The following is a 10,729-nucleotide window of genomic DNA, read 5'->3' on the forward strand; positions in this document are numbered from 1 at the left end:
GCTGATGACCTAGGCTCAAAGGTCACACAGATCTAACCATCACAATGTGGCCATCGTCAAACCCGCTCAAATTCTTATGCTTACCCATTTTTCCTGTTTCTAACGTAACTCTGAGGGAAAAATGTTCACTGACACTATGATGAGATGATCAGTAGTATTCACGTCACCTGTCAGTGGCCATAATGTTATACCTGACGGCAGTAAGACTTCACAGTACAATAAAAATCTACAATTAAATAAAAAGTAAAATCCAGAAAGCTTTTTGACCGGTGCGCTTTATTAAGATGAATTGATAACTTAAGATATAGACACAATTGTACAATTTATCAATCTGTACAGAACAAAACCGTTCATTTTGACCCGTTCTCATATTTAACGCTCCAAATTCATTGAAATGACATAATTTCTCACTTATGTGTTTACACTGAAATTACAGTCAGTTATAGAATTCAATAGTTAAAAAAAGAAAGAAATCAAAACACATATTTAAAAAAAACAAAGAAACACACACACACACACACACAGGGAAAAATGAAGACAACAAAGGTACATGAAACAAGAAATCATATTGTCAGAAGAAAGAAATTGCTTTGTCCACAGATTTCCTGCTGTCAAGTCTGGAGAGGCCCAGTGGACAGTGCCGTCTGTTCGATAAAACGCCATTGGCACGGCCAGCTAAAGCTCACACATTCTGGAGTTACCCATTTACCCTCTTCTGCTAGACACATACACCAAGTTCGGGCTTTGTATATGTCTGCGATAACCTGAAATTTCAGCTTGAAGGCTTTTAGCAGGAGCCTGCCAGTTAGCGGATTAAACTGAGCTAACTCGTTAAGCATGTTGTATTCGTTAGCCAAGCCTAACCAACCATCAAGATTTCATAAACGGTAATGACAATGTTAGCTACATAAGGCGATACAATGTGGAGGTGCAGTCGTACACAAAGCCATGCATTGTGTTGAAGTCAGAGGCAGCTTGGTGTGCGTAGGCTTTATGTGACAGGGGCAACATGGCTGTCCTCCTCCTCGAGAGACACACAAAGCTTGGTTAATGAGGAGGCGGACACGACGGTGAGCTGTTAGTGAGCGTATGAGAAGCGGTCTCCACAGGTCGAGGAGGCATTCGTAAGTTGGCCAGAAGCTTAAGCCGCTGATTTTTGTTGTTTGCCAGAGGAGCAACTTCACACTAAATTAGGTTCGGTTCAGACTCCACGTCACTTTTTGGTTCTTAAACAGACCCGGTGTCCCAAACTGGCAAAAGAGGTCCAAATTTTGTATGTGCAGCAAAAGCCTAATCCTAAATAAGTAAGCATGTTTACTAGATCAGCTCTTACACTTAAGTGCATGATTTAGTAAGCAAATCAAACCTTGAAAAACATCTTTCTCAGTGTGTCTTAACTACAGTACTGTGGTTACATGCAAAGCAGAATTGGCTAGACAACAGGAAACTTCACATTATAAGATTACTGACTATAATAGGAATGTCATACAAGACTGCTATCAGCTACTTTACTCATACTTCTTTTTCCTTCACTTGCTATAGAAGTCGCATTACAGGAAAAAACCCAAACAGCCATGTGCTAGTTTCTGCATAGTGGTCAAATATGTTGGAAATTAATGCATGTTTTCTTAATGCTGAGCAAAAAAGCCTGCTAGATTTATTCTGTATTCAGTCCCGTTCAACGTGAGCATGAGTAACTCGGTATGCAGCCACTTAAAATAGAACATGATGATTCAAATGCACAGGCTTCCTGTTCAGGGTTCCTAAAATGATGATAGTGTTCCACATTTAGTCCAGTTCAAGTCAACCACCTGGACGTCAGAGGTCCATCTTCGGCATGCTGTCACGAACCCGTCACCTGCTGCAAATGCAGTGACGATGCCGACAAAGTTTACCAGGCTGCGCGCCACATGCTAGCTACACTCCCCTGGCCTTTCCACTAACTGAAGCTCAACAAATGTAAAAGAGTCCGGCGTCATTTTCACAGAAATCACATCAAACAGCATGACACTACCGGAGCAAACGTCCGCAATGTGCTCGATACATCCACGTAGTTTCCAAAACAGTACATTGCACTAAAGAGGAGGTGAGGGGCGCTAAAATAACAGAGGCAAAGCTTTAAATTCAGATTTAGTAGCAGATATATGATACAAGACATTAAAAAAGGTGGAGAAATCAACTGGAGCACTGAGCTTGAGAAGAAGAAAACGAATCACATTCATATATTAAGACATTTTTGTGACATGTCAGCGCATCTGCAGTAATGAAATCTAACGTGATATGAAATGCCTGCTGCTTGCTGTCCTGCAGTAGTCTAAAGACAACGGGGCTCTGCTTAGGGAGGGCCGCCCCACATGGGTTCATCCTAAACTGGGATAATATTTACCGGGGGAAGGGGAAGAATAGGGTTAGCAGGAGGAGGTAGGTGCAGAGATCAGGTCACGGCTTCGAAGCTGCGGCTCATTCCCCACACGCCAAACAGTATGTCGAGGCAGTCTATTATCCGAGGGCGGGGCTTAAGGTTGATGGGGATCGAGGGAGGAAAGGACAGGGAGAAATGGGGGAATTGGGGGGAGAGATAGTAGCGGATCTGAGGCTGGGCTAGATGTTCTGACAGCACTGCATCTTTGGTTTGTTCTCAGTGGGCTGCACCTGGATATTAACCACGTTGTTGCTGGGAGACATGTCGCTCTCCTGGCGCTCCGACATCTGCTTCTGGGAGACGATACGGTAAATCTCTGATGGGAGGACGAGGAGGAGAAGAAAAGTAATGCGTCAAGTTGATAGATGATAGACATGTGACAAAACAAATTATTCTTATGGAAGGCGTGTAATTCCTCCATGCAGCTGACTAACAGGAAGCATGGCAGCCAAAAAAAACAATGGCCGACTTTTCTCATCATGTAAGTCATTACTACAACTATCACTGAAAGAGACTCTTTTAAAACTTTCATAACATCCCGTAAGTGTCTAGCTGAAAATCAATCGAGCTTTAAATGTTGGCTCCGCCTCTTCCAAGTACTGTCGTCCTGTGACCAGGATGTAGATCACACCTACTTTCTGGTCATCACACAGTGTTATCTAACAAATACCATGCATGCATTTTATTCCCCAGTGTCACATGTTATTAAAAACACTGTGCAAATATGTTCCTGCAGAAAAGTAGTTAGTTGCAACCTGCAAACATTAAACAGAAGGCGAAACAGTATTTAATCAGAGTAAACCAACTGTGATTGGATTCTAGCAGAGAGCACTGAGTGTCATTGTGCTCGGTACTCTATGGAGAGAAAAAATCTAAAACCCGAGTATCACGTTTGTTGTTCACTTTAAGTACAATTACACATTTAAAGTATGAACACAACCAAAGAGCAATCTCCGATGGAAAACTGCAGTTACTCTAACGGCCACTGGAAGCTGATGCCAAAAGAGAGTCAGTACCCATCAAATCTAAATCAAAGTGCTCAACTTTTCAACAGAAATATGTTTAGAGTAGGGTTGGGCGAATATATCGACGATTGTTTTTAAACAGGCGATTTATTTATTTGTCTGCCCATCAGTAAGTTTGCTAATAATGATGGCGCTAATAGAAGCAGTCAACAGAAGAAAAAACAGCGCTGTTTTAACAGCACCCTCTTTCATCTGCGAGCAAACGCCCCCTCCTCAGAGTGCGCCCAGATGCTCGTCGATGGAGCTGCAGAAGCGGGCGATAGCCTAGCATACTCACCGGATGGTGGACACGTACATGCTGTGCAGGTTAGTCTGAGTACTTTGCTCACACTATACGTCTGCACACGTGACACGCTGCTTTGGTTACATCCTTAGGCTTACGTCTTTCATCCCAAATTGGTGACTTTATATTTTTTTAGTGTTAACGCGCCGTCGCCATGACTGATGCGATTTACAATTAACGTATCTGCAGCGCAGACTGGCTCAAAATCCCTGAAATGTCTCTGTCAACGGATTTCGGCAGTTTCTCCAAAGTTTGTTCAGTCTGTGCTCCAGATGAGTTGAGCTCGTTGAAAATTGTAATCACACTAACGCGATGACCGCGTTAATGCCGACAGGCCTAATTTTTTGGGGGGGAAAATCAGTTTGCAAATCAGTCTGTGCATGATTACATTGCTCGGCCCATCAAAAAGTCTGCGCATGCGTTAACATATCGCCCATCAGCGATTATTGGACTGATGATTGTTGGTTGGAAAATTTTTACATATCGCCCAACCCTAGTTTACAGTCTGACACACACACACACACACACACACACACACACACACACACTAAAACAAAATATTTGCCTGGATAATCCCCATAAAAACTGTAAACAACCCACTATGACATAAAGTGAGTCCAGAAAGGCTGTGGGGTCAACTCTGTTTACTCCCAGCAGCAGAAGTTCACTTGGCACCAAACTTCCTCACACTGTGACCGGCCTCATAAAAGTGACAGCTCTTGATAACAAAGACACCTGTTCAACTGGGCAGCATTCCCTCAGATATCAGTGGCCAACAGTGTGTTACTTGATGGGTATTTTTTACCTTATGGTGACCTGTGAAAGGACAGGAGTCTAAAGGTGCACACACATCACACACCTGTCAGAATGGTCTGGAAGGCCGTCTCTACGTTGGTGGAGTCCAAAGCCGATGTCTCCAGAAAAGATAAGCCATTCTTCTCTGCGGGGCAAAGCGGAACAATCATTATGAACAGATCATATATGTAGCATTTTCACAAACAATGAGTCAGTCTGAGCCATTACACAGGTTTATCTGAATGTGTGCACCACACACAGTTACACAGAATTACTTCACTGTGTAGCACAGCAAATGAAAGATGGGTCTTATTACTAGTATCACTAATGCATTGATCCTCAGAGCATAGTTCTAATATTTAGAATTTTTACAAGATTTCAGGCTCTAGAATTGCCATTTAGGGTATTCTATCATGAGATTTCTGTGTAATTGTGATACTTAATAGACACTTTATTCCACAGGGTAACAGAAAAGGATGTCTCACCAGCAAAAGCCCGGGCCTCATCAGTGGGAACAGCCCTGAGGTGGCGCAGGTCACTCTTGTTGCCCACCAGCATGATAACAATGTTGCTGTCAGCGTGATCCCTCAGCTCCTTCAGCCAGCGCTCCACATTCTCATAAGTTAAATGCTTGGCAATGTCATAGACCAGGAGAGCACCAACGGCCCCACGGTAGTATCTGCATCAGAGCCATGTGCACATGGACACACTCGTTATTACACTGTCGCAGTGAGAGCTGAAACAAACCTGAACACTGTGTGTGCAGGTGCTGAGGGGTATGTTGGAGGGCTGTGGTTTATTGTTCGGTCAATATTAGCTATGGTCATGATTTTCCAACAACTGAACAGTCATTGAACTACATCAGCCCACAACACATCATTTCCTCGAGAAACTGTAAGATTTTTACATCAGCTCAACTTATTGACTTTGTTTTGGGTTTTTTTGAGTAAAAAAATATTAATATTCCAAGAAATTTACTTGGTTTTTGAGAGTGGAGAACTGTGGATGTTTTTTGGATAACAATTTTCCCTTGAAATATCCAACTCATCTGATGGAATTATTAAATAAGTAACACTGGTGGTTATTAACTTAATAAAATAAATTCACTGATATATAACAAGAGATCTAGACGTGAATCCTCCTCTGGCAGTCGCTGTTATACTCACGCTGAGGTTATGGCTCGGTAACGCTCCTGACCCGCTGTGTCCCATATCTGGGCCTTCACCGTCTTGCCATCCACCTGGATACTCCGCGTGGCAAACTCGACTCCAATGGTGCTCTTGCTCTCCAGGTTGAACTCATTGCGGGTGAAGCGGGACAACAGGTTACTCTTTCCCACACCCGAATCCCCAATAAGGACCACTGAATCACACAATGGAGAAAATGCAACGTAACTGAATCTGGGCAAGAAAACAGTAAAATGATACCGGTATAAAAGATGGTCAATATAAAGTCCACAGAACTTGTTTGTACGTTTTCTCCCTAACAAACAACAATGTTGACAAAACGTCGTCACTTGCAGGAGCCTTTGGTTTGAACTTTGAGAGTTAAAACAAGAGAGAAAAGTGTGAAAATGTTCACGCCTGTCTGAGAAAAGTGTATTAAGTGTGTAGTGAGGGGTTTCACCGCCTTAAAACATCTAGAATAACTGATAATAACTAAAAATAAAGTTGCCTACTTCGCAGATTTCACCTATCATGGGTTATTTTTAGAACTTAACTCCCGCGATAAACGAGGGAGCGCTGTGTACATACACACACACACAAAGGTATATAAACCAACAATATAATAACCAATCTAAATCTTATATACAGAAAATACAGGATTACAGAAATGAAATGACCACCACAGAATGTACATAAGGTGTAGCTGCAGTCTAGCAGTGTGAAAGTTCAACTGGGAGATGGTGAAGAAACAGTTACACTGTTAAACTGTACTTATTTAAAATAAACAATATACGTAATGTTGCAGTACACGTTTGACTTCTGTTACAAAAGAAACAATATTTAAGTCAAAATGAACCTTATATTTTTCACATTAAAATGAAACCCTTCCCAGCAATAATTGCAATGCAGCCTCTGCATAAAATAACACAATCATCAGAAATATTCCTGGAGCTCATCTCATCAGCTAAACACAGCTCATAGCCAATAATTACACTTATGTGAAAACTAGAGCTGCGATAAAACTATTTGACATTTGGGTTTTAATTCATTACCTTAAATTACACAATGTAAACTTTTGTAAAAGTCTTTAAATTGCTAGGCCTAACTTAGCATTACTACTCTTGTGTGATATTCTTTAGTAATATCCACGCCTAACATCATATCCATTTTCTACAAACTAGTTAGCATCAGTGTTTTCTGGTGATGCCGGTAGGATTAGAGCCTACTCCAGCAGAAATCTGACAATAAGCAAGTCCACTACAGATAAAGACCTAAAACAGATACACACAAATTCAAAAAAAACATCTGCAGCTGTTCATTTTCAGTCTTTGGGAGCACGATAGGCCCACATAGATTAGAAAAACAACAATTTTCAAAAAGCCTAGCCATGTTTCTACTGTAAGAGAACAAAGCGGTTCGTGTTTTATGAAATTCTGGGATGTTATGAGGATGTTTTCCCACTGCAGGGCCTTTATGGTGGCCTTCACTGTTAATCATGTTCCAACCACAGGAACATAAAAGAAAAATGCAACGACTGTTGGGTAGATACTTTGGACTGATCCCAGACATGTGCACATATATAACCTCACACAATATGTTCAGTTTAAAGCGCTCTAATGTGCAGCCGTCACCTTAGAAGTCATAATAATGTTTTGAGTAGCACAGGCAGCAATCTTGGGGATCCTTTTCTACCCAAAAGAAGAATCATAACCTACAAAACACCCATTTTTCTGTGAGCATGCACAGATCCTGAAGCAGAAAGCCCGGTGTAACAGAGAAAGCTGATAATCAACTCTGTGATTCCTGTTATCTTCAATAGGGAAAGGTATGAGGTCACCCGCCTGAAAACTTCAATGAGGTTTTGTTGAACAAGCAAAGGCAGAGAAAGCCTGTCTGTCTTGAACTTTGTTAGTAGTCATCATACTGCAACGAATACAGAAAAAACAACTCATAAAGCGTGTTAATAATTTTGTGACAGCTTCAACTGGGACCTCAAAAGCACACAGCAGGATAAGGCAAATTTTATAAACAGGAATGTGACAGCAAAATGAGGAGAGTGGTGGGATCCCAAATATCTAAAGTGAATTTTACCATATGTGAAAGTCTGCTGTTTATCTCATAGGTTGTTGGTTGTTCAAAAAAAGCCACTAAATCTTTAAAAAATAAAGATGTTGGCCTATCACAGAAACTAGTGTGGGTACAAATATATAACTTAGCACAGAAAGTAATGAAATTAGTGTTCGGTTCATTATTTCTTTAATGGAAGAATGTTGCCTGGCAATAAATCTTAAACCATTAAAGAACCTGTTTATTTCCCCTTAAATGCTGCCTGATGGTGAAAGGAAGACAGAGTTGTGGGTTAAGTAACAAAGGTGAGTATGTGGGTTACACCAATAACAACTTGCCAAAACTTCCAATGCCAACGTCAGACATATTCTGCTGCTGACTCGTTATTCAGTTATTGGATTGAAAATGTGAAGAAACAAGACACACCGGCAATTTCACAATTTATTCATTTAACAGAGACTTCAGTAGCATGTGGAAGAACCAAACAGCCACGACAGCCTCATCTTCTCCTCATGCTTGGTCACACACTGCTGTGGGATTGCATCCTATTCTTCAACCCATATTTATTACAAGGCAGCCAGTGTGGTTGTGTTGGTTACTCTGGCAGGACTAGCACCCTCCATCCTGATGCCACAAGCATTCAGCTGTGTTGACATCAGGACTGCTGGCAGGTCATTCCATGCTCTCCACACCTATATTCTGGATTTAGTCTCTGATAAACTCCACTCTGTGTGGGTTAAGCGTCTTGGAGGACAGAGATTGTTCCCAGACTGTGGAGATATGGATTGCCACTGGTTACAGAAACTCATCTTGATATCTAGCTCCACTGAGATTACCAGTGATGAGAAGCTTTGTTTTTTCACTGAGGAAGATGCTGCTCTTCACCATCACACTGCCTCCACCAAAAGCTTTCACCGTATCGGTGCATAAATCAGCACAGGGTTCTCCACATCCTCTCCATACTCTGACACTTGACACTATGAGCCAACTGCAGTAAGCACAATCTGGACTCATTGCTGAACGTAACATTGCTATACACATTCAGGGTTCAACTGCACCCATTATCAACACTAAATGAAACTAACAGTGAAGGGCAGTCATGGCAGTCTGTTCCAGGTTGTCTGGTTACAAAACCATAAGAAATATTGTCCTCCAAACTTTGATTGCAAATCTGTAGAAGACTGAGTACCACACTGACAGTGTGTTTGTGATGTTGTCTTGTTGGGACACCGACTGCACAGCCTGTCTCTGATATCCACCCTCATATGGGACCTGGCCTTCAATGTGGAGATGGCACTAGGACTCACTCAAAAATAATGCTGAAACTTAGTCTTGTAAAACACCAACTTGAAGTTGCCCTATGACATGGATCTCATCCAGATCAGTCAAACATGTTGACTGATCAGGTTCATGCCCTGCTAATCAGACATCAGATTGTCCATACCTGGCGTACCAGAAGCTCAAAACAAGAGTTGATAGTTGTTTGACATTGGCATAGTTCTTCATGGGTGCAACCCAAACATGCGATACCATTTAAGGAGTAATAGAAAGGCATTCCAACAGTACACGACTTATTACCAAGAAGCATTGTTATGACACAAAAATAGTAATAGTAATCTTCCTGACTTTTTAAGCAAATTTTACACATTCACAGTAATAAAAATACTTTAAAAATAACATAATGGCGAAAAGAATGATTTGGGTCACTTTTAAAATTGTGGTCACGTGTTCATGAAGCAGCTCTTAACGCATTCTTTCCAATCCTCACACAAGTTCCTGTAGCTTGTCAAGCTCGACCTAAGATAACGTGATAACGGTTAACGCTAGGCGTGTCCGCGCCTACCATCAACAAGCTAACAGTAGCTAACAGCTAATGTTCTTTTCTTTTCGCCCCATCACTTCAATACACCGTACGTAAAGAAAATAGCACTATAACGCCAACCCTCAAGTGAAGGCCGTTTAGAGGTATACACCCTCAAATCAATTTCCTGAAAGCTCGGTGAAAATCAACCACAGCACAAAGGTTGACGCTGGCTTAGTTAGCCTGACAGCTGACCAGCTGGCCTGTTTAGCTTATCGGCTAAAAGCTACGACACTAACGAGAAATTCACATTTTTACCTTTGAATAAATAATCGTATTCATCGTCTCTAGTCCCCATCGTCTTATTGAGATTGAATATTTAGTCCAAGATGTGCTTCGTTTCAAAGCAAATACGGCAATCTGCAGTATTTTACTCTTCCAACGGGAATGTGTTTGGGAGCCGTACTTCCGTATTTTCTTCTTCTCATTCGCTGCCGCAGAAAAACGACATAATTCTGACATCAGACATCTAGTGGTCAAAAATATACGTCCCAACTATCAACTTTTCCTTTAGGCCCGAAATATGGAAGTAAATACGTTGCAAAATGCGAGAGCTGTCAAAAAAAGAGATAATGTGTAAAAAAAATGTAAACTTGTATTTTCACTTGCGCTTTAAATGTATAGTTACAGAGAAAATATACATAAATGTGTAGATTAATGTTTGCAATTCAGTTTTTACTCATTTATTTATTTAATTTTTTAACTGCTTACAGCTATAACTCTGTGGTTACAACCTCTCAGATCAGTGAATGCAAGCGCTCAACTGCACCCTCAGAAGTCCCAAATTCATGTGTTCTGCGCTTCAGTAGCAGCAGCAAAAACCACTTTAGCTAATAGTAAATGTGCTAGCTAACTAGCTATCCGGCATGGTCATGGGTAATTGCATTTAACATTTTACAAATTTAAAATCTATCAACACCAATCTATAAATGCCCCTCCCCCAACCTTCTCCAACCTTTAATGCCAGGAGACATGAACCCTCCATCAAAGATGGTGTGCTTACTGTGGTCAGTGAAGATGAAGATTAAAGTTTCAAATAAACCAAATATATAAAATTTAAATCTTATCATAGTTAAAAAAATGTTTAAATAACAAGCTAAAGTAATGGAA

General features: G+C 41.1%; 1 protein-coding gene across 1 annotated transcript; it reads right to left on the minus strand.

Annotated features, from left to right (window-relative positions):
• Nucleotides 1-257: 257 nt before the first annotated feature.
• Nucleotides 258-10,072, minus strand: rab11a (RAB11a, member RAS oncogene family). Its single transcript, XM_085463066.1, has 5 exons — nucleotides 9,878-10,072; nucleotides 5,692-5,887; nucleotides 5,011-5,204; nucleotides 4,590-4,670; nucleotides 258-2,738 (listed from the first exon to the last, which is right to left on the minus strand). Exons 1-5 carry the CDS (start codon nucleotides 9,915-9,917, stop codon nucleotides 2,602-2,604), a joined length of 648 nt encoding a protein of 215 aa, XP_085319192.1. The 5' UTR covers nucleotides 9,918-10,072; the 3' UTR covers nucleotides 258-2,601.
• Nucleotides 10,073-10,729: the final 657 nt, after the last annotated feature.

Source organism: Copadichromis virginalis, linkage group LG1, assembly GCF_057382275.1.
Source record: "Copadichromis virginalis isolate Kocher_CV1m ecotype Utaka linkage group LG1, C_Virginalis_male_GT1.1, whole genome shotgun sequence".
NCBI lineage: Eukaryota > Metazoa > Chordata > Actinopteri > Cichliformes > Cichlidae > Copadichromis > Copadichromis virginalis.